The following is a 23524-nucleotide window of genomic DNA, read 5'->3' on the forward strand; positions in this document are numbered from 1 at the left end:
TCGCCTGTCAGCCGACCCCCTCTCCGTCCCGCCCGCCCTCGGATCAAGGAGATTTCACCCATGAGCGGCGGCTCAGCACGCGCGTACAAGAGCAGCAGGCGTATTCAGCCGAGGCTGGCTAAAAGGCTAGCCCGTTTGGCTTCTCATTTATCCTTTATCCTGCGTTCTGTGTTTTTATATTCCTCACGACAGTGTCTGAGGACTGCAAGCTACTTAAGGCGGATTAAAAGAGGCCGATCCTCCAGACCTCGCGGTCTCCGGGTCCCAGTCGGCTGCCGTTTGCCGGATCCGGTCCATCCCGCGTCCGGCGGCGCGTGTCAAGGTCAATCAGCGGCACAGGGATGCACGGAGAAGCAAATGTCATTTAAAGTGGGCGTGTGCGTGCGTGCGTATGTGTGTGTGTGTGTGTGTGTGTGTGTGAGGTGACACAGGGCGTTCACTTACACGACTAACACAGATGTTACCTTTGTGGTCAGAAAGCTATAAGTCAATTAGGTTTTGCTAATGGGGCCCGAGTGCAGAGCCGTCTCCAGCACACACACACACACACACACACACACACACACACATGCGCGGTATTGATAAGATTACCATGGTAATGTGAATGCATCAGGGTTAAACCACATTAACTGAGCCGCCTTCTTCAAATCTCTTTTTTTTTTTTTTTTTTTGGGCCGACGAGCCAAAAAACAACCAGAATTGAGGAAGGCGGCTTTTCCTCCGTGTCCACTCTTATTTCTGCCTCTTCCTCTCTTTCTTTCTCTCTTCCTTCGCTTTCCCGTCGTCCTGCAGCAGATGCAGAGCAAATCTCTTTCCTTTGTGGCTCTTTATGCCCACGTCTTCCTCTCTCTCCATCTGTCTCCCCGGCTCTCCTTCTCCCCGTCTTCATCGGTTGCCATTTAATTGAATTACTGGCGCTCTCCCTCTTCAGAAATGAAGGCAAAATGTTTCAAATCCCGCTCAGTCGGGCTCCCTCCGCCCGTCCCTCTCCGATTTGACATTTTTGTTTGTTCACAACGCGCCGAGGAGAATGTCATGGATATTTAAATAGGAAAATAACGGAGAAGCAGCAGAAAAACACCACGATTGCAATCAAATAATTAAAATCTCTCTGCGGTTCCGGTCTGATTGTGAGCAGAGTTTGAGAAAATGCTCAAACGAATGAGTCAGTGATGTTAAAAAAATCTGAAAAGGATCATTGATCGCCATGTTTTGGCTCATGAAAGCAGACGCCTGACAGCTTTTAGACGTGGTTAGCGCAGGAGGGAAGGCCTCCTTTACTCAGCGTTTTCGAAAAGTTGCATCTTCGCGAAATGTGGAATAACCGTCACTGCGAGCCTTCAGGTTCCTTCCCGGCGAGGATAATGCGAACAAATCCGTACGTGCGTGGCGTGAACGCCCGGCGATGCACTCGGCGGTGTGCAGGGTGTGAAAAGTGCCCGACTTCCTCAGAGAAAGACACACTTCTTCTTTTTTTTTCTGGTGTGAGAAACAAAACTGTCGCTCCTGGCCGTGCGACGCCTTTTATCTCCCTCCAACAACAGCAAAAAAATAAAAAAAAAATAAAGCAGTCTCTCTCATTAGCATGCACTCGTCCTGCAGTGTTTTCTCTCCCCGGTTTGTCAAGTGCTGATCTTTCCCTGCGAGGCCCGGCGATAAAGGCCCCGCAGAGTAAACAAGGCATGGAGAATGGCCCTCTTGTCTTTTTATTATTGCCTCCTAATGCAGCTCTCGGTCCTGCTGTGACGAAGCAGGGCTTCAGACCCGCAGACACCGTTCAGAGGGCGCGTGCACGCTCCCGACGCCGCCGAAAATCTGCTCATTTACATTTACCAGCGAGGAACGGGGCTGTGCTGGCCTTCACTCATCCTGCACGTGGCACCAGGAGCCTGGACTGATCCCTCCCCAGCCGGCTGGGTGCAGTGGCCCGCCCCCGTTAGGCTGAGCTGTGAACTGCACGCGAATCGCCGGATCCTTCAGCACCGGCCCCCCCAGCCGCTCTGCTGTCTGCTCAGATTCTAGCAAGAGAGTCAGCGTTTGTGTCGGAGCATAAGAACCGGACCAGAACCCAAAGAACAACGCTTCAATCTCAGTTTTCTTTCTTTTTATTCCCCTCCCTTAAACAACATGACTGCATTTCTGTGTCGCTCTCCTCTGCGTCTGCAGCTGAAAGTGTTTTGATGATTGAGCTGTTTGTGGGATTGAAAGTAGCGCAGACACACACATCAGGAGGAGGAGGAGGAGGAGGAGGAGGAGGAGGAGGAAGGCAGACAGACAGCAGATGTTTCCATACAATCCAGCCACTGAGAGCACAGCGGTGGCAAGATTTGTCTTTACACTACAGTAAGTTGAAGTGTGTGTGTGTGTGTGTGTAATTATTACCTTGGCGAGGGCATGCCCGTAGCCTGGGTGGCCCGTCAGGAATGTGACGGCGGCAGTGAATCTGGAAATAGCAGCAGATGGTTTGTGATCGGCGCCTCGATCCTGTGTTGGGGAGTATTACAGGTTGTGTGTGTGTGTGTGTGTGTGTGAGTATGAGAGAGAGAGAGAGAGAGAGAGAGAGAGAGCTCACAAGATAAAGATCAGTTGAATTTTTAATGATCCCGTGGGGAAATTGGGTCACTGCAGCAGCGGCGATGAACAGCGAGGAGATAAAAATACAACAAACAGAACATTTTGAAGATTAAAGGAGCAGCCGTTTTAACACGGGGGGGTTCAGTATCCTCTCCTGGAGCTGACCTCATTGGTGTGTGTGTGTGTGTGTGTGTGTACTCACTCTGATACTGGCAGTGAAGGTGTCTCTGTAAAGAATACCCAAGAAACTCCCAGTTTGACCCCCGGCTCTTGATGTGCTTGCGGGGGCCTAAAGCTCCCCGCACTCACACAAACTCACACACACACACACACAAATGCACACCCACACACACACTCACTCTTCAGATGCTGATAGGGTCAAGCCCAGGCTATCTCCAGCTTATCTCCCACTGTTAGATCTGAAGCTGTCTGTCACTGACGAAGAGGAGGAGGCTGGACGCCTCGACCGCGAGCAGGAAGGCGGCTGGACTCTCACACGGCGATCGGAGAGCGAGGGGGGGGGAGGGGGAGAAGGGGGGGGCAGAAGTGGGGGTGAAAAAGAAAAAAGAGGGAGAGTTATCACTCATGCTGTCAGTCTCTGGGGCAGGCTGTGATAAGAGAGGCAGTATGCTGGTGGCTGGTATCTGTCTCTTCCCCCTCCACACACACACACACACACACACACACACACACGCAGGGCAGAAAGACCCTGTTGTGTTCCCCTTCACCGCCCATGAGTGAACACAGGCGCAGGTGTGCTGAGGTGAGGAGCTGCACTGTATGGCAGCCATTTGTCGACTGTATCTGGGTTCAGAGCGATGGCGGCGTGGGGGGGCAGGGGGGCGGGGGGGTCCAGATGGTGAGACCTGGGGTCGCGGCGGCGGCAGGAAAACGGGGTTCACGTGCTGCAGCTGCAGGTTAAGTGTTTGATTTCACTGCCGAGGTCCTCAGTGCGCCCGTGACGCCGAGACGTGCGGGGTCCGGGGGCTTTTTTAACCCGGCGCTGGGATCAGGTCGCAGGCCGGCCCGGATAGTCGCTTCGTTTTCGTCGTTCGCAGCAAAATTTCTTTCCGTATTGTGTGGTAAATGTCGTGACTCCTGCCGCTTCTTTTTCTGACGACAAGAACCTTCTCAAGAGTGTTTTCTTCTTCTGCTTTTTGCGGGTCTGCGTACGCCCCACTAAAGAGGACTCTGAAATAACAGCAAATAAGCAGCTCGCAGCTATAAAGACTTCTTGTTCTGGTCGAATTGAAGTCATATGCGGACGCAGAAACTCTTAATAAATGCCAGAGACCGCAGTTGCTTTGCTTCGCAGCGCCACTCTGCACTGCGCTAATCCCCTGCTGTTGTTCTCCAGCTAACTCGAACCACGCCGCGTTGTTCGTCAGGCTTTCGGGGGGATTTTCACTGACGAACACGGAGGCTTTGATGACCGTCCAAACATATGAAATTCACACAAACCGCTTCTTTAATGTGAATTTCATACCTCTAATGTATGCCAGCCACGTCGTTTTCAGCGTTTCTTCTCTTTCTGTGGCCAGTTAGATTTATTATGAATGTTCGTACCAGGTTACGCCACAAGGTGGCGTCACGAGTGGAGGAGAAGCTCTATTGTCTTTGAACATATGTCATCCTCAGATATGTCATCAGATCGATAGTTTGATTGTTTCTGTTGACGCGGACCCGGCGTCTGTACCCCCCCCCCCCTGAGATTCGCCTCTCTTTCCGTGTGACGCCCGGCCTTCATTAGCCATGCGTTGACCTGATATTCCGAGGTGTGGGGGTTGAAAGAAGAAAGTGGGGGGTGGAGATGTTGACAAATGGGAGAGGAGAGTATCAAATGACCCCCGGGGACTGAGGGTGAGGGGTGGGGGGGGGGGTTAGGACAGAGCAGAGAGTGACCCAGTGTTGCGTGAAGGTTTTATACCGCTGTTTTTTTTCTTTTTATCCGAGGGAAAGGTCACAGCAGAGGTCAAAGAGAGAGTTTAATACGCCTCAGACAGCATGCGTTGCGCACACTGACGGGAGTAATCCGGCGAGCGTGTCCTCCGTGGCGGCGCGTGGCGCACCGGTTGGTGCCAGCGCGGCCGCCCGCCCGCCCGCCCGCCCGGGGGCTCGGATTAGCCAATCGCGGGCGAGCCTGACAGCCGCCGCGCCCCGGAGCCGGAGGTGGGCTTTGAAATGAGTGACAGACGGTAAGAAAGCTGCGAGAAGATGGCATCTCGTCAACACCGGGGGGTTGGGGTTGGGGGGGGGGGGCTGACAGTTGACTGAGGTGACAGACAGGCAGGCAGTGACTTCCAGACCTGTCAGGCAACCTTCTGTCAAGGGCGTTGGGATCTTTTGTTTACATCTCGCTGCTTCCGCGATCCGCGGAGAAGGAACAAACAGGATGTTATGTGAACCCCCCCCCCCCCCCCTCAAAACGTACGAGGTACGAGGAGTCAGAGCTCCGACGTTGCCTCAAAAAGTTTCCCCAAGTGTCCTGACCTTTAGGAATGCACCTCGCTGTTCCAAATAAAGATGCCAGCGAGGCTGCGTGCTGCAGCTCATTATACGGCCGGTCCCTTACATTACGAGGTAATACAAGCCAGAGGCAGGGCGCCTGGGCCGGACGCTGCAGAGGCCTTTCTCAGCAGATTATTTTGGGCTCGCCACTGTGTCATTACGCAGCCCGCCGCTCTGTATTTAGGCCTGTTGATTGCAGGGCAGAGATTGGGCAGGGCCGAGGTGGGCTCTCCCTCCACTCAGCTCGGGGCTTTGACATTGGCCTTGTCCGTTTGATGTGTTCTTGTGGCGAAAGGCGGCCGCGTGCCCGCTCGCTCGCCGTGCCACCGCCGAGCCTCCGAAACAGCCCGGAGCTGCTGAGGGGTTTTAATCTGGGAGAACTGCTATCTGTGGGATCTTCTGAAGGGGGGGGGGGTGCGTCTGTTTGTGTGTGTAACGAGGAGAGAAAGGGGGGGTGGGGGGGGGGGGGGGAAGAGGAGAGGAAGCAGATAGAAAGGGGGGAGAGGGCGCGTGGGCGCGTGCACGTGCCTCCCCTCTCCCTCCCTATAATCTGCGACCAACGGGAGGAGGCGGAGCCGAGGCGCCGTGACTGTAACGCGATAGCTGCTCGGCTCAAAAGCACGATCCCTCTCTCTCTCTCTCTCTCTCTCTCTCTCTGACACACACACGCATACACACACACTCCACACACACCTCGCAGACGGACGCAGGACACAGTGCTGGTGCGTGAGCGGAGCGGAGCGCAGGCTGCGGGAGCTGGCATGACACTCTGCGCTCCTTCAGCACTTTTCCCCGCTTCTCCTCTCCTGTTGGAGCCTCACGTGCGCAGCGGCTCGGACCCCCTGGCTGAGGCTGGAGCCTCTCGCGCTTCCTCTCGTGGACGCTCCGCGTGTGCGTAAAAAAAAAAAAAAAAAAAAGAAAAACCAGGCGGGGGACTGTGGCGGGGAGAAGGACGCACCCCGGAGCCGCTGTCCGGACTCTCCGAGGCGCGTGCAGCGGCGGCTGAAGCCGCCCGGCGGAGGAGCGCGCGCAGGATCGATCACGGAGTTGGTTTATTCCCTGGTTTCTTTTTCTTTTCTTTTTTTTTTTTTTTTGGATGAGCTTCAGCGGCGCCTCTTCGCCAAATGGACAGACTTGAAAAGGCGGCGTTGAAAGGAAATTATAAATTTCCTCAATGACATGTAGCGGGAGCGCAGCTTTCTCCAGCAGCGGTTTAATCAACATCTCGGGATTTTCCTTCAAGTGCTTCGGTCCTTCCTGCCGCCGGCGGTTCCTGCTCCGACGCGGGTGTGGATTTTTGGTTTCCTCCGAGGTGGGAACAGCAGATACTTAACGCTCTCCTGCAAGTTTCCACATCATCCAGGATGGATTTTGTGTCATCGCTGATTGGATTTTTAATGGCGATGTGTCATCTGGCGCTGGGAGTCACGGGAGAAGGGGGTGAGTTTGACTTGCTCCTTCATTTGGACGCACGCGAGGTTTTCCAACCACAACAAACCAAACGGATTCGAAAACAACATATTTAGTAGAAACCATAGATTTCATTTAGTGTTTTACTCTTAAAAACGACACCCGTTTTTTACCATTTGAGCGTGTTTCCGATTGTTCCGTGTCCCGTTTTTATTTCCGTGCACATCTGGCGCACCGGAGGGTTTCTCTTTCTGCTCTTTTTTTATGAACGCGGAGGAGCGGGTCTGGGTATGAGGGGTGTACGAAACGTGCGCACAGAAATGTTCTGTTGGAAATAATGTGGGAACCGTGGCGGTGATCCGCTCAGCCACTAATTAAGACCAGTTAGACGTTTTAAACTGAGGGAGTCAGATGTTTTCATCAAATATTTAGAAAACGGAAACGGAGATCTGTGCCTGTGTAACTGAAGCCAGCAGCTCCGTGGCCCGAAAATGAGATAATTTACACAGTCAGAGACGGGAAGCATGTGGAATCTGACTTTAATTGTGGATTTAAAACCAATAAATCGGCGCGTGTGTGATGAAATAGGCGTTCGGGTCGTGCGTAATTTACAGTTTTCCTGGTTCCTGGAGATGCGTGCGTAAAAGCTTCACCATCATTGCGGGGCTCGAGTTATTCAGTCACCGGTGTGGCAACCAGCGCGAGGCTGTCCCTGACTCTGCCCTCGTGCTCTCTGGGGCTGCCTGTGCGGGCTGAAGGCTGTGCTGCAGGCGGCGGCGCGCCGGCACCTCCGTGCGCTCTGGGCAGGCAGATAAGACGCAGGAAGGTTTCAGAGCAGGATGAGCGGCAGGACAGGAGCCACCCGGACGGGCTGGACCCAGGACCTGACAGGACGTCTATCATGCTGTAAAGTACGGGAAGAGTGGCGGAATCAGCCAAACCGGGAGCATCTCGGCGCGCGGTGCGTTCCGCTCGCTGACGAGCACCGAATTGATCCAATTCATCAAGCGATGCTTGTCATGTCACCAGAACCGAGTTCTCACTGTTTCACTACCGGTGGCACATCTGGTCATTTTGGTTTGGCGTGACCAAGTGAAACTTTTTTTTTTTCTTTTTCCTGTCACCTCGTTCAGTGTCACAGTGTGTCACGACAGGATGTGCGGGGTTTAGCTGCCTCCGCGAGTCCGGTGCTGCGCCTCTGCAGCACGCGGACCGAGGAGCCGCTCGTGATCCCATGATGACTGTTGAGCCTTTACGACCCCCCCCCCCCCCCCCCCCCCCCCCCCCCCCCGCTGGCGCGCCTCAAAACAAAGCCTTCACTTCACCCTCTTCCAGGCTACTTCTTCTGAACAGGACAGCCATCCCGACCGGCCGTGCTCACGTTGATCAGAGACAGATGTGGGCCTCTTGGCAGGCATCAGGCAAACAGGCTGGATCCTCTCTCTCTCCTCTCTCTCTCTCTTGCTCTCTCTCTCTCTCTCTCCTGCCAAGACACTGCACCACATGTCCCTGCCTCCTCACTCACTTCAAGAGCCACATTACACATTTCTGCCGGAGGAAAAGGGACAAACCGAGCACGAAGAGGGAGGTTTGGAGTCGGAGGAGCGAGGGATGCCCGCAGAGGTGCAGAGTCACTCTGAAAAGCAAGCGAGACATCGGGCGGCAAAGCAGGGAGCAGATCGGGGGGGAGTGGATTGTGCCTTCTAACAGAGTGTGAGAGAGGAAAGGGCAACTTCAAAGCAGGCGGGGGTCACGGAGTTAAAATGGCACTGGACTGAAGGGGGGGGGGGATCACATTAAGGCTTCATGAAGTGACACTATCATCTTGGGTGACACAGCTGAAGTGGGAAAAATCATAGCCGGGGCCTGACCGGGAGGCTGAGGGTAAAAGAGGTGAAGAGGAAAAAGAAGAAGAAGCTCTGTTACTGAATGATTCTCTCATGAAAGTCAAGTAGGTTTGGCGTCGCATTAAAGCCTTTCGCTTTCCAAACAGTTCCAGCTTTTTCTCATGATGGACTCCATCTGGGTTTATACAGATTTGATGCTTTTGCGGAGCAGCAGAAACGTTTCCCTTCGATTGTGCTTTCCACACAGACGCACCTCGGAGAGCGTCGGGACCTTTCCTCGATGTCAGAGTGGATGAATCCTGCAGATGTTGGAGCTGGGAGAGTTCCAGCTGCCGTCGCACTGAGACTTCCACTCCACTTGTACTGTAATCCCCGTAGTTTGACTCCGGTGGCGTGTACATTAATTACTCCTTTACCACCGGCATTAATATTCAAGCCATTAAGCAGCTCATTTGCATGTTTATTGAGTGGGCGGCTGTGCATCCTCTTCACCCACAGTATCATCGCCGAGTGCTGGATTCCTATTTATTCAGTCATTTCCTGTCCAAATGTTTGCCGCCGTCTCGGTAAACTTTTTCTCGTTTTCGTCCGTCTCTTTGTTTCCTCTCGCCCTCCTCTCCTTTAATTCTCCCTGCGTTTTTGTAATCTGCCCGGCCTCAGAGGCATCAGCTGAGAAAACAAGGTCAGCCATTAGCATTCATAGCCAAAGACGAGCGGGGAGCGCTGCGTTCAATAGCAGTCAGGTATGAGAGTCACAGGCTCATGCAAAGCCCTGCAACAGCCCCCGCGCCCGGGGTGAAATTAAAAACAAGACCCCCATAAATAAAACAGAGCTGGCTCTTTCAGCCTGTCGCATTAGCCGCATTGGGGGTCTTAACGGGAGCTCAGGGAGAGGTTTAGGTGGAAGCTGGGCGGGCGGTGTGTGTGGGGAAAGGGGGGGGAGGCGGGTTGCATTGTCAGGCCCGCACAGCATTCGAAATTTACTGTGATTCAAAGGTTAAAGAGGAGAGGGCGGCATAGGAAACGGCTTTAAGGTGTGAATTTAAAGGAAAAGCCGGCTTCTGAGAGGCAGCTCGGTGCGTGTGTGTGTGTGTTTGTGTGTGTGTGTGTTTGTGTGTGTGGGAGGCCAGAAATCACCAAGACTCCTGCAGCAGCGCTCAGTTCCTCACAGCTCTCTGCGCCGCTTTCGTGCAGAAAGTCTGACGCCACCACACAGAAACAGGAGAGGAGACATGATACTGTCATCAGGTAGCGTTCAGGATTACCCCCCCCCACCCCTCGCCCCCCCCCTGCAGGCTCCAGCCACAGCAACCATCTGTTTGCCGGATTGATCCATTGAACCACTGATCAGGATGGCCAGCTCGGTGCATTTAGCTGATTAGCATGGGGCACTTATCCTGTTAGGGAGGCCGGGGCAGGGAGGGGGGGCACGAGGAGGGAGGCTCGGGGAGGAAAAGAGGATTTTGGGATATTATCTGCTTTTGATGTGGCTTTTGTTACTTGTTAAAAGGAAAATCCCTCTTTAAACACGTTTAAGTCTGTTTAACAGAAGCCTCTTGTCTGTATATGTTGCATTCCTGAGCCGAGCGTGTGCTGAAGTTTGGGACTGGCTGCACAGAATCCCCAGCAGAAAGATAAGATTACAAAGTTTTAAAGGAAAAACTTGCAAAATCTATAAAAACACGGAAGAAAACTCCTAAAAACCTCAGCTGTTTTCATTTTAGCTCACACTCAGGACTTTAGAATCTACAGGTTTCTGAATTTCTGCCACAAAATGAAAGAGTTAAAAATCTTTTTTTCTGTCACTGCTGCAATTTAATGGGGATTCCTCCCCAACAGTATATAAAGAAAAGATAAAAACCTGCATCAGTGGAGCGGCTGTGATATGAAATGCACTAGAAATGATTAAAAATCTTTAGAGTCAAGACTTTTATTGTAGAGTTTCATTACACTCTGCAGAGGAGAGCAGCGGATATCTGCAGCTCAGGGGGAAATTCATATTCTCTGTTTGTTGGTTTTTCATTTCGACTGAAGAACATTAAACTCTGAGGGTTTCGTTTGTTTGCTTTTTCAACATCTTTCACTCACAAGATGTTTCCTTTTTGTTTGGTTTTATGCATTATGAGATCTCTAATAAGACCATCAACGTATCATAATGCATGAAGATTTCTTCTAAAGTAACGACTGACGTAAATAACATTGAAGTTTTGCTGAAGTTGCACAAATGACTATAAAGCTCCTTTCCCTCTCTATGAACGCCGGGTCATTTATAAGTGCAACAGTAAGAGTAATTCCTCTCCCGGTGCCCCCCCCCCCCCCATCCTCTGGTCCAGTCTAGTGTGGAATGGTTGAGATTAAAAGCAGAGAGAGAGAGAGAGAGAGAGAGAGAGAGAGAGCCCCGTGCTCCTGACTGAATGGATGAGTGCTGCCCACTCTCCCCTCTTATTCCCTCACTCTGGGTGATAGCACTTTTTAATTAAGGTGGGGAAGGAGGAGTGGAGGGTGGAGGTGTGTGTGTGAATGTCTGTGTGTGTGTGTGTGTGTGTGTGTGTGTGTGTGTGTGTGTGTGGTGGGGGGGGGGGGGCAATAGGAATGATGGAGGGATTTATCAGCGCCTCTCCTCGCAGTCGCAGCTTATCCCAGAGCGTGACGCCATGCTTCCCCGATAAGGCGGCTAATAGAAATGAGAGCGTGCACGCGCACCTGCACGCACGCACGCACACACACACACGCACGCGCTGCAGAACATGAGCTAAGACATGCAGACATATGCACATTTTCTCAGATAATGAAGATAAAGGCACTCACAGTGGGTACAAAGACATCTGTGGGCCGCGGCTTGATCAGGAGCGGCGCGAAGAAATGTGCTCTCTCACACACACACACACACACACGTTTGACTTATTCCATTTGTGCACCCTATGTGAAAACAAAGTGACGGCGTTATAAAGATGGAAATACATTTGCAGTGTTTGTTCTGCGTTTTCGGCTTCATTTACGCAAAAATCCTCCCAGAAATAATGAAAAATCAATCCTGCAAACGCTGGATACACACATGCACAGAAGTGTCCTTGTTCTCATGTAATCGTGTTTTAGCTTCTTGCACGGCTGGAGTGTATGCGGCCTGTGTGTGTGAGTGTGTGTGTGAGTGTGTGTGTGTGTGTGTGTGTGTGTGTGTGTGAGTGTGCAGACAGATGGGCTCTTCTAGTGGAAGAGACAGTGCAATTCATGAGAGTCGCCGAGTGATTCTCCTGTGTTACTCATTCAACACCACAACTTCTGTTCTTGTCATTGAAACACACACACACACACACGCGCGCACACACTCATTCATACATATTTGGTGTACTAACTACCCTCCCAGTAATTAGGCAGAAGCAGACGAATCCGGAGTGTAGAACAGTTGTGATGTGTGCGGTTGATGCATGTTGCTGCTGCATCACCGTCCTTACTTCCTCACAAACACGCAGCCATTGGCCGTGTTTGTGTGTGTGTGTGTGTGTGTGTGTGTGTGTGTGTGTGTGTGTGTGAGCTGACTGACAGAGGTTTCCCTGTGGGGTCAGCGTCTACAGGGAGCCGCTGGATAGCAGGCATGTCTTAATGAGGCTCGTCAGGCTCTGTGCACAGCTCATCCTCGCCGTCCCCTCTCTCCCTCCCTCTCTGCAGCATCCCCCCCTCCCCTCCCCTCCCCTCCCCTCCCCTCCCTCGCTACATGTATTTCTCCTTCCTCATCACCTTTTGTCACCTCCCTCCCTCCCCGTATGGCTGTCACTCGCCCCCTCTCTCCCGCTGATCAATCTCCTCTTCCTCCATCCATCTTTTATCCTCCTCCTCAATCCACCTCTCCTCTTCTTCTTCTCCGCTTTTATCCTCGCCGCCTTCCTCTCTTTCAGCTCTTCCCACTTTAATCCCTTCTCCCCCCCCCCCTCCGCCTCTCCACCCTATCCTCTTCATCCTCCTTGGAGGCCATTGAATGGGCAGCTCAGGGAAGGGAAAAAAAAAAAAAAAGAGAAAGTGTCGAGGCTGCAGGATTCTCCCCAAATGGCTTAATCTGCCGAGGCCCGGTGCGCTGATAGCCTCCTGCACACCGGAGCCTCCATAGGCTTCCCAACAATGACTGTCTGTCTGCACAGCCCAGCAGATAAAGAGATGAGTGTGTGTGTGTGTGTGTGTGTGTCATTCTTTGCCATCCCTGCTATCTTTTTGAAAAATTTCAGTTTGCTGTTTCTCCGCCTCTGTCGGCCCTGGAGATTGACAGGCCCTCTGTGTGTTTTTTGGAGGAGAGCTTGCGTGGGTGGGCGTTTGAACATGGCAACAGCAGCGCCAGATGTGTGCGCGCGCGTGTGTGTGTGTGTGCGTGTGTACACATTCATAAACGTGTGGGCGTGTGTTAAAAGCGCGCATCCCAGAGCATTGCAGGCATCCTCACGCGCGCCCCTTTTCACATGAACTCGTACGCTTGTTGTGTATTTGTGTAATAAGCTTTTGTGCGCGCGTGCGTGCGTGTGTGTGTGTGTGTGTGCGTGTGTGTGTGTTTGTGCACGTGGGCGGCCGGAGTCACGCACTCGCGTGAAAATCTCCGGCGGCCGTGCGCGCCCCATGTGCCGGCGTGGGCGTCGCTCCTCTCCAGTAACAAAGTGAGGAAGCCATCGCAGCTCGATCAAATGTCAGGGAATCTTAAGTGAGCCTTTTAAGCACAATAGGCGGTGGAAATGTCAACACTTGAAGGGTCTATTACACTTCAAGCCTTTGGTGCCGTGTTTTTTTTTTCTTTCTTTCTGTTTCCTTTATTGATGCTTTCACAGAAATCTGAAAGAAACAGGCAGAAATATCAACCCATTTATGTCAAGAACAGCTTCAGTTCAGGAGCTGGGTGGTTAAGCCCACCGTTTGGTCGTGCATTGTTAATAGCAGAGCTCAGTGAGCTGCTGCTTCTTCTCCTTCTTCTTCTTCTTCTTCTTCTTCTTCTTCTTCTGTGTTGTGTTTCTCTTATTTGGTCAACAAATGCTGGCTCTAATATTAAGGATATTACAGATATTGTCCCCCCCCCCCTTTTTCAGTTCAATATCGCCAGGTTCATTACATTTAGAGATCCCACCGGAGAATCGGCAAACACACACACACACACACACACACACACAAACATGCATCCAGTGTTTGGTATCGAGTTAAACCACCCCCTGCTGTTGTCATGGAGAACACGTTTCGCCGTTGCTCCTGTAAAGAATAATAATCCCCGCGAATCTATTGCAATGCCGGAGTAATAAAGGAGCCGCCGCGCACAATGGCGTGTGCGAATACTCATATACATGTTCCTTTTGTGTGTGCGTGTGAGTTTACGTGTTTAGCGTGTTTACGGGAGATAACGCCGAGCGCGGGAGCCGCCGCTGCCACCGCCGCTGCCGGGGCGCCGGCGGAGAATGGGGCCTTTTGTCAGCGCGTTAGCTTCTCATTACAGACTCGGGGTGACCCCCCCCCCCCCCCAGAACCCCGCCAGACAGGCCGTCTGCGTGTCACTTCCTGCCCGGGCCTGCGGAGCGACGCCATTGGCAGGCTATTGTTCCTGGGAGAGCGTGATAGGATCGGGGAATGTGTCCTAATGTTTGCAGATTGGCTCGCCGGAGCAACAATTACACTTGGAAGAACGGTCCCGACGGGGGAGGCGTGGAGATAAGAGCCTGGGTGTGGAAGAGGGGTGAAAGAGGCTCTGTGTGTGTGTGTGTGTGTGTGTGTGTGTGTGTGTGTGCGCTCGCCCAAATGCAGCAGCGATGATCTTTTATGGTTTTAATAGCTCACCCATGAGGTCTCGCTCGCTCGCTCGCATTGAGAATCCACAATGGAGAAGTTTTTTTTCCAATTTCCTCCTAAATTGCCTCCTTTGTTTCACCGCGCGCTTTTGTTTTCCATCACGCCTTCATACGGAGGTGCGTGACGGAGCCGCGCGGCTCATGGCGAGACGCGTGGAGATGCTGCCGCTGCAGCGCTGAACGAGTTCTAACCAAAACCTGCCGCTTCTGTCTGTCTCCCATCGCAGTGCGGGAGTGCGGCGGCGTGCTGGACGCCAGCGAGCCCGGGTACATCACGTCCCCGGGTTACCCCCTGGAGTACCCGTCCCACCAGAACTGCCACTGGATCATCACGGCGCCGGAGCCCTCGCAGCGCATCGTCCTCAACTTCAACCCGCACTTCGAGATCGAGCGGCTCGACTGCAAGTAAGACACGGCGTGGGGACGGCGACGTTTCCTTTTCTTACCGTTTGCTTGGACGGCAATGCATTGTGGGTAGCAAAACGAACGAAGCTGACTGCACGAGTCGGGGGAAAGAGTTGAAAATGTCTGCTGGCTAGCTGTTGGCCGCTAGCCGGCTAAAGGGGCGGGATCAGTCCGGACCAATCAGATGAGCCGTGTCTCTTCCTCGTCAGGCTTTTACTTCCTCTCTGTCGCGGCTGCACGGCGTTGTCCAGGAGTTTGAAAGCCGTTTCCTCTTGGAACGCGGCGATTTTTACACGTTATTATAATTCTCGGCTGGCGGTTTGGCCGGATCCCAAGTCGCTGATGCGTTTTCCACATTCTGACCGCAGCAGGTCAGCTGCCTCCTGCAAAACCTCCACCGTTAGCGAGGCTTCTTCTTTCAGTGAGATGATTATTTATCAAGCAAACAGAAAAGCTCGTCCTCTCTCTTTTTTTTTTTTTTTAATTTTATCATCGGTTTGGCCCTCTGCGCTGCAGAGTTCAACCACAGCCTCTCCAGGCCCAATTACCAGGCTAAATTCCTTGCTCAAGGGCACAAGCAGCTGCGGCATGAGCAGGAAACAGTTGCTCGTTTCCACATCTCGGGGTCCTCTGCTCCGCTTCTCGGTGGATGCAGACGAGCGAAGCAGGTCAGAATGGAAAGAATGATACGAACGGCTCAATAACGATTCCGTCGGCTTTTTCCACTGCTTCAACCGGTGATGCTGAGACAAGGAAACAGACCTTGGATGTCAGGGGATTCTTTTTTCTCTCTCTCTTAAAATCAATGCAGATGAGGTTGTTTTTCACATTTTAGAAAGTCGAATATTGATTTCTTGGGAGGGAAATATGGAGAAATCTGGAATTCACAAGCAGTCCTGTTCCATCTAGACCAGTGGTTTCAAACCTTTTGTGTACGTGGGTGTGTGTGTGTGTGTGTGTGTGTGTGTGTGTGAGCGGGGGATTCAGAGGCCACGGCGCTTCCCTGGGATTGAAAGACAAAACATAATCAGACACTTCCTAAAATCTCCGGCAGATCTGAGAATGTTTTGACAAAGTTGAGCTGGTAGAAGATGAGCGCAGTCCCTTTTTTTAGAATCAGCACCAATCTGGACCGTATCAAACTGTAATCTCCCGTCTCTATAGGTCTGACTGTGTGTGTGTGTGTGTGTGTGTGTGTGTGTGTGTGTCTGACAAGACAGGACGAGGCAGAGCGAAGAGATGGATTGTGAGGAGGGAGGAAAATGATTCCCAGCTGTTGATCTGGATTTAACCGCGCTGGTCAGCTTCCTTTCTCAGAAACATGAATAATCCAAATCATATGTTGCTCCATTGTGTTTGACCTCAGAGGAAGAGGGAAGGAGTCACAGCCTCTTTTTGTTTGTTCTACTTTTAAACAACTGAATCAGAGGGAACGCCGCACTCGGCCGTTCGTTTGTCCGTCTTCGCTCGGCGAATTAAAAGAATTAATAATCCCAGATGGTCGCTCCCTTCGCTGCTCTCTGACAAAGCGCCCGGTCTGGCCAGGAGAAAAACGCCGCTTTCATGAGCACATCAATGGCTCCTCTGGTGAGAGAGGGCTTTGTAATGATTGTCGGTTTCTTTTTCACGCAGCTGAACCAGAAATGTTATTTTGATGTGGCGGCTTATGCGTCTCCAGGTTTAATGTGGGGGGGAGGAAAAAGTGGCGTAATTATCTCCTTTTTGCAATGCGCTCGTCGGCGTTAGCGCCGGCGTCACGGATCTGCGGCTCGCCGGACTTTCCCCGGCCGGCTCGGCCGGTGATAAGCAGTGTGTGGAGCGGGTTTCTCACCGCCGGGCAGGAGGAAGAGGAGGAGGAGGAGGAGGAGGAGGAGGAAGAGCCTCCCTCCACCCTCCACCGGCAGCCGGGGCTCGCCTGAAGGGGCCGAGGCCTCCGCCTGCCCTCGAACATCCACTCCCACTCATCCCGCTTTCATCCTGCATGTGCGAGGAGTCTTCACGGAGCGTGGGCGGGCATGTGAGGAGCCGTGCAGCCATGTAGGGAAGCGTTGATGGTGCTTCCCCCTTCGTCCGTCCGTCCGTCCGTCCGTCCGTCCGTCCTGCCCTGATACACCCCATTAGAGGAACACATTTATTTGTGTGTGTTCTGTCACGCTAACGGCGGCTCGGTTCCCCCTGCTCCCTCCGTCCTGCGTTCTGCTCTTCCTCCGGATGGATCGCAGCCCCGTGGCGTTGGTTATGGGTTGCTTCCTTTCTCTGCCCGCCCGATTAGGCACGGCAGTGAGAGGGAGAGCAAGCAGCCAGTGGATTTTTGCATGTTTTTCACGGTGTAGAGGAGTTGGGGGGGGGGCAGCCGGAGGGGCGAGGAGGTGGAGGGCTCCGCATCTCGGTCAGGGCTGGAAAATCCGCATGACAGCTGGGATTACGGAGAAAAGACCGGAGCCGTGTTACCTGAAAGATGCGGTCCAGACTGCTGATAGCGGAAAAGACAGAAAACGGAGGGTGATAACGCGGTTATACGGACTGTGAACGGACATATGTTTCTTCTTCTTTTTTTTTTTTGGTGGCTACGCTTCCAGAACACACGCAAACCTGTTGGTGTAAAAACTGCTCATCTGCCATCATGTCTCCTCTCGGGTGCTTTAAGCGCTCGTAAAAGTGAGGAAAGTGCTTGGTCAGCTCAGGCTTGCGTCTGAACTCCGGCTAATATCCCCGGCCAGCTGGCGGTCCCCCCCCCCCCCCCCCTCCGGCAGGTTCGGGCCGGCGGCGCAGCCAAACCGCCGCTCTGCTGCAGCAATCAAATCGGCGGCCGGCCTTATGCAGGCGCTCCATGTCTGAGGTGGCACTTTAATTCAGGATTTCATTTCAGGGGGAGTCCGGCCGCGTGCCAAATAGCTCTTACCTCCAGGCTGCCAGCCGATTGATGTGAACTAAATGTAATAAAGGCTAGATGAAATATCAGGCCCATATCTCTAATGCAATCTGCCATCGCCGAGCCCCAGGATGCTACCTAGTGATATACCAGGAGCTGAGAACGGGGGGAGATCGAGCTGGAAACTCTCTCTCTTTTTACTCCTTTGCTTCATCCTCCTCCTCCTCCTCCTCCTCGTCCTCCTCCTCTTTTTCTTGATATATCTCTTTTCTGCCATCACTCTCCCCCTCCTCTAGCCGGAGGAGGTGTTTTATTTTTACACACTTGAATTAAACATGGAATAAAGAAGAATTGCACACACACACACACACACACACACACACACACTGCAGAAACGACAGTCATTGTAGAAAATCCATTCCTCCGTCTGATGTGGTTTTTATTTTTCTCACTTTTATTTGGTTATTTGTTATTGAGCGCAGCCCGAGGCCCGACGGTTTTATGATCTAACTTTATAACTTCTCGGCCACACACAGATGCACACACACACACACACACACACACACACACACACACACCACTACGAGTCCCCCCCGCTCTCCAACCGGCGGCGTCACCAACACACAGCAACGATCCCGCCTTCCTCCGAACGGGGGGTCGGCAGATAGGCGTGGGATCAATGTCTGTTTTCCAGCAGTAATGGGAAATCTATAGGCGATCAGCGGCGGCCGAAGGGAAGGGGGATCCAGCCGGGGAGGGTTCAGGGGGAAAGCGGAGACCGATGAGTTCCCGGGAGGTCACGGCTTTCGGGGGAGTTGTTCAGGATCTAATCGGTCAATATTTGGCACCCGGCCGGCCGGCGTTCGGGACGAGGTCACGGTCGTCGGCGTCCAGCGGCCGTTACAGCTACCAGAACATACCGATGATTTAAGCACAGTTTGAAGTAGAAAAAAAAAAACAACAAAAAAACCATAATTTCTCACAGGCTTCCTCCAATCAATGTTCTGGTGCAGCTGCAGCACTTCTGCGTGGCGGCTCTAAGTTCTCCGTCTGGAGGAACTCCTGGATGGCAGTCCCGTGCCGATCGGGGTCGATACAAAACGCGCCCGGCGGGGCCGGCGGGGTCGCGGCCTCAGCCGTTACAGTCTGATGTTTCAGATCGATGGAGGCGCTGGAAGCGCCGGGGCCGAGCCCAGACGGCCTGCGGTCGGCGGTTTGGCCCCCGTCATCTGTAAGTATGGATGCGTGATGGACGGCAGAGGAGGGCAGCGAGGCAGAAGGAGAGGAAGAGGAGGAGGAGGAGAAGTGCAATTTGTTTTTGGGCTGGATTGGAGATGGCAGGCTCGGCGGATCTGCAGGGATTTTGCTCGCGGCATCTAGTTAATATTTCAGAGGCACTTATGGTTTATTAGAGTCCCCTCTGCGGTGGGAGGAGCGGGTGGGAGCGCAAGTCTGCTGCAGACCCTCAGCCTGACTGATTCCTGCTTTTGTTTTTTTGTTTTTTTTTGCATTTCATCAAGAGGAGCGGAGAGACGCAGGGCTCAGATCCTCATTGTTTACCGGATCCAGATCTCTCTGCGCTGGAAGGGTGGAAAACTGGGAAGAGGAGCGTGGTTTCAACAGAAGGCCCCGAGTGTCTGAGTGCAGCCAAGTTTGGTTTGCCGATATTCAAGAACAGCTGTTGCTCTTTTATCAGCGTAAACAAAATAAATCAGACGACTGCGAAGCACCCGCAGCAAATTATGTGTTAATCTTTTATGTGATTTTCCGGTTTTCCCAGCGAACGCTTCTCCGTCTTTATGTAAGCATGTAGATTAAACTAAATGAAACGTTCCCAGGCTGGGTCTTCTACCTCAGACTGGTCGGCAAATGGAGAGACAGGAGAAGGCAGCAGGAGCAGCAGCAGGTGTTGTTTATCGCAGTGAGATAACTTGACTGTCTGGAGACTGACATAAACATAAACGGGCCGGTTCCACCGGCTAAAATACCCGTACAGTCCTCCCAGTGCCTATTATTAAGCCGACACCGCCAGGCGAGTGACAGATAAAAAACAAGTCGGTGTTTGTTCTGATAATTGAGAAACTTGTCTGACATTTAGCCTCCTGCCGCTAATAAAATGTGCCGCCGTCACGCCAAGATCTGAAAGCCTCTCCAAAAGCCTCCGGAAGAGAGGTTTGCCGCCGACGCCTTTGAATCTTGGGGGAAGGATCTGAAATTCGTGTCGAATAAATTCTCCCGCTTCGAGGGAAACGATCCACATGTGGCGCAGATTTCCAGCAAAGTCCGGCCAGCGTGACGACGACCCGGGAGAGTGGGTGTGGATGGAAAGCCTGTCAGAGGAACACTGTTCACACGTCTTAAAGAAAACCTTTTTTTTTTGTTTTTTTTAACGGAATAAGAGATCAGAAGTGACTCCTGCTTCCAGTAGAGACCGGCGGTGGGGACGGACGGTCGCGCAGGCCTCACTGGGAGACCTATAAATATACGTGCGGCGTGTCTATGTGCTCGGCTCACGTCAGTCTGGTGTGGGCTGCAGCTCGCTGCAGGAAAGGCCTCCGGTCTCCAGCAAACAGCAAAAGGTGTGAAAGGCAATTAGTTGTTTTGGCGCAGGAGGTGGGGGGGAGGGGGGGGGGGGGGGGCGTGATATATGAGAGCAGAGGAAGAGCGGACATGTCTGGACTGCTGCAGAATTACTGGCCCTCCAGGGTTTTTAGTTTCCTTAACCCTTCTCCCTCTGTTCCTGCCGTTCTCCACGGGGGGGGGGGCACTGCTGCCCTGTAATGGCTCCCAAAACACGGGGCAGGTCACGCAGACCCAGACAGGCTGGGGATGGCGTGGTGGACGGATGTGTCAGACAGAGAGGCGGAGTCTGGATCAAAACAGGACTAATGGAATCTGGATGGGCGGGGGGGGGGGGGGGGGGGGGGGTTCTCTATGCACACGTGCACATGATTTATGCGTGTGCGGTGTCCTGGAATGCGTTCAAGTGTGTGCGTTTGAGCGACAGACAGCGGGCCCTCGCCCGTCAGGGCCTCATGCATGTATTCAACAGAGAGGCTGAGCGAACAGGTCAATAATCACATCTGAGGAGCGCTCGCTCGCTCGCCGACGCTAATCCACGACAGGAGGGAGAGAGAGAGAGATGGAGACCCACTCCAAAATCAATTAAAACCTAATTAGGCTCTCAGCTCTTTTATCCTCGGTGTCGGCGATACAGCGCCGAGCGGGCACGCCGCCTGTGTTTGTCTACAGCGGCGTGCACAAACTCTTCATGTGTTTGTTGGCACTTGTTGAAGTGTGTGTGTGTGTGTGTGTGTGTGTGTGTGTGTGTGTTTTCCCTCAAGCATGTGTCACTTGCAGCCCTAAGCAGGCGTGCTTAGGGATCGCCGCGGCTCTCAGACTCGCCGCGGGGAGCTCGGCGTTTAAAGCCTTCGCGATCGCCTCTGTAATGCAGGATTACAACCAAGACATGCATAAGAGTATTGGACAGCCGCTCTTCAGGCCTTCCTTTGTGCAGATTTGCTCCACGGCTAAGCGTCACACGCTTAAGGTGAAGGATGGACGGGAGAGGCGGACATGTCTCCGCGCGATCCTGCACTTCTGGAGCTTTTCAGGCACATTTTGACCATCTGGACGCTTTATTACAGCAACTTTTACCGCAGTGCTGTCAAAATATAATATATCACAGAGATGACACTGTTTTTCCGTCTTAAGTTAGCAGTGGAAAAAAGTTTTTTAAAAAAGCTTCATATTTCAACTAACAAAAATAAATAGTTCTCCTGAAATCCCACATTTTTTCTGATTTCCTGTTTCTTTGAGGTTATTTCCTGCTGATGGAACGCCTGCCGAGGCGCTGCGACTTTACGAGCTCAGGGTGGCTTTCGCTCACCTGTACGCGCCTCTCTGACCCAGATTAATGTGGCCGGGATTATCCCTCCATCATCAGTCTTAGCTTGGATGCACTGTAAGGGAATCAATACACTGCAGGAAGGAGATACCCCCCCCCCACCCAAAAAAAAAAAAAAAGAGGCTTAGTGACTCTTCTTAATCCAGGTTTTATTCCAAGCTGGCAGTACAAAAGCAGTCTTAGTGCTGAGGTGCCACAAAGAAGCGGCCTGGAGCTGATTGGTGCGTCTCAGCCGCTCTGAATACTCCTGGAGAAGTCGGCGCTCGACTGCCGAGCCTGAATGTGGCTCCTAAACCCAAAGGTAGATGCATTTTTAGCATCGAACAGCCCATTGCATCGCATTTTTTGACAGCTTTGTCACACCAGCTAATTATTCGGTGTGTGTGTGTGCGCGTGGCTCCTGCGGCGATGCGTTCAGGTGCGTCGGGCAGAGCGGCGTGTGGGGTGAGGAGACACTTGTAAGAGCCGCGGAGAAAAACAGAGATCAAAATTAAGAGCGCATTATTCACGCAACTTGAAATAAAGCGTCTTCGCATATTTAGTGGGGAATCGTAGGTGCAGACACAAAAACACGCGGTTGAGAGAAAGAAGAAGGAAAAAAGAGGCGTTAAAAATGAAGATTACTGTCACGGCGACTCAAAGAAAATGGATCCAGACTTGAAAACACTACTTCGGCACCCAAGTCGGCAGCAAACACAAATTATAGAGATTTCTGCTGCTTCCACTATTGTCACAACCCCCGAATTATCATTTTAAAAGCCGCCGGCTCGCAAACAGAGGCGGGCCCCGCTTTAATCGTATCAACACGGCCGTGGGGAAAGTCGCCGGTGGGAGGCAAAGTGTTGGAAGTCACGGTTCGCCCTGGCTGGGTCGCTTCCACGTTCGTCCCAAACTCACTGAAATCCCAGCCTCCTGCTCGCCGCCGATCCCGTTTCTCAGGCGTGTTTATGTTTGTGACACAGAAAATCGTAGCACAAGACTCAGAAGTGAGACTTTTGTCAGTTTAGCTCATTTAAGCAGTGTAATTGCACCGGGAGAAACATGCAGTGGTGTTTTCATGCGCCCACAATATGTGTTTCCACATTCCAGTGCGGGAGCGAGTGTCCTGTAAAATCACTCGTAGCAGAGAGTAACAACCATTTGGTTCCACGGAATGCAACTCCACACTTCATTTCAGTTAACACAGATGTGTTTTGCAGTCTCGACTTGCTGGATGAACAATGTTCAGTTCAGAGATTCTTCAGATTAACATGTAAAATGTCAAACTTTCCCGTTTTTTTTTTTTTTTTTTTTTTTTGGTCTGGGCGCCTCGCCCTGCCTTCCCTCCTCTAATAAAGTCAGAGGAAGGACCACACAGGGCTAATTCTGGATCAGCCTAGGTTGGGCTCTCTCTTTGTCGTCACACACACACACACACACACACACACACAAAGAGCGTGACAACCAGGAATTTGCTTTTATCGTTCGGGGTCAGACGGCCAGTCAAAGGTCACGGTGATTGAGGGCTCAAGCCCGTGGAAGCTAATGAGCGGGCGTCCTTTGTGTATTTATTATTCCTCACGTCTTCGTTCCTTCTTGAGTTCCTCGGTCTAAATTTTCACGCCTGTTTTAGACGGATCCGTCCAGCTGTTCCCGTTGCTACCCTCGCCCCCCCGGCGCCGCCGCCGCCCGCCGCCTCTGCTGATGCGTCTTAATGTTGTGCCGCCGAGTCTCTGCTCAGACGCCGTTCGTTCTGTCCCGAGGCTGAACTCCGCCGCGCACCTGTCTGGTTTTTATTAGCTCCGCCTGTTGCATAACGCCATAGCTATCCCTCCTATGTTTATATCCCTTTCTGCCGCTCTCCTTTCATCCCCTTTACCTTTCCTAATCCCGCCTCGCTGACCACAGAGATGTTTAATGCCAGCCGGAGCTAATCTCCCTTTTCTTGTGTGTGCATCAGATACGACTTCATAGAGATCCGCGACGGATATCGGACACCGCCGACGTTCTGGGCCGGCACTGCAGCAACATCGCCCCGGCGCCCATCATCTCGTCCGGGCCCCTCCCTCCAGATCCGCTTCGTCTCGGACTACGCCCACCAGGGGGCGGGCTTCTCACTGCGCTACGAGATCTTCAAACAGGTAGGGGGAAGTTCTGCGTCTTTTCTCTGTGGGAAACACGAGTTTCACACGACTCCTCTGACCTCCGAGCCAGG

The 23524-nt window shown here is 52.6% G+C and overlaps 1 protein-coding gene across 1 annotated transcript in view; it reads left to right on the top strand.

Annotated features, from left to right (window-relative positions):
- Positions 1-6177: 6177 nt before the first annotated feature.
- Positions 6178-23524, top strand: part of LOC115383774 (neuropilin-2-like) — a 50376-nt gene continuing 33029 nt past the window's right edge. Inside the window, 5 exon segments of the mRNA XM_030085953.1 lie at positions 6178-6522; positions 14374-14551; positions 23270-23295; positions 23298-23365; positions 23367-23450. Coding sequence (XP_029941813.1) covers positions 6447-6522; positions 14374-14551; positions 23270-23295; positions 23298-23365; positions 23367-23450 — 432 coding nt within the window. The 5' untranslated portion in view covers positions 6178-6446.

This window comes from Salarias fasciatus (genome assembly GCF_902148845.1).
Source record: "Salarias fasciatus chromosome 23 unlocalized genomic scaffold, fSalaFa1.1 super_scaffold_20, whole genome shotgun sequence".
NCBI lineage: Eukaryota > Metazoa > Chordata > Actinopteri > Blenniiformes > Blenniidae > Salarias > Salarias fasciatus.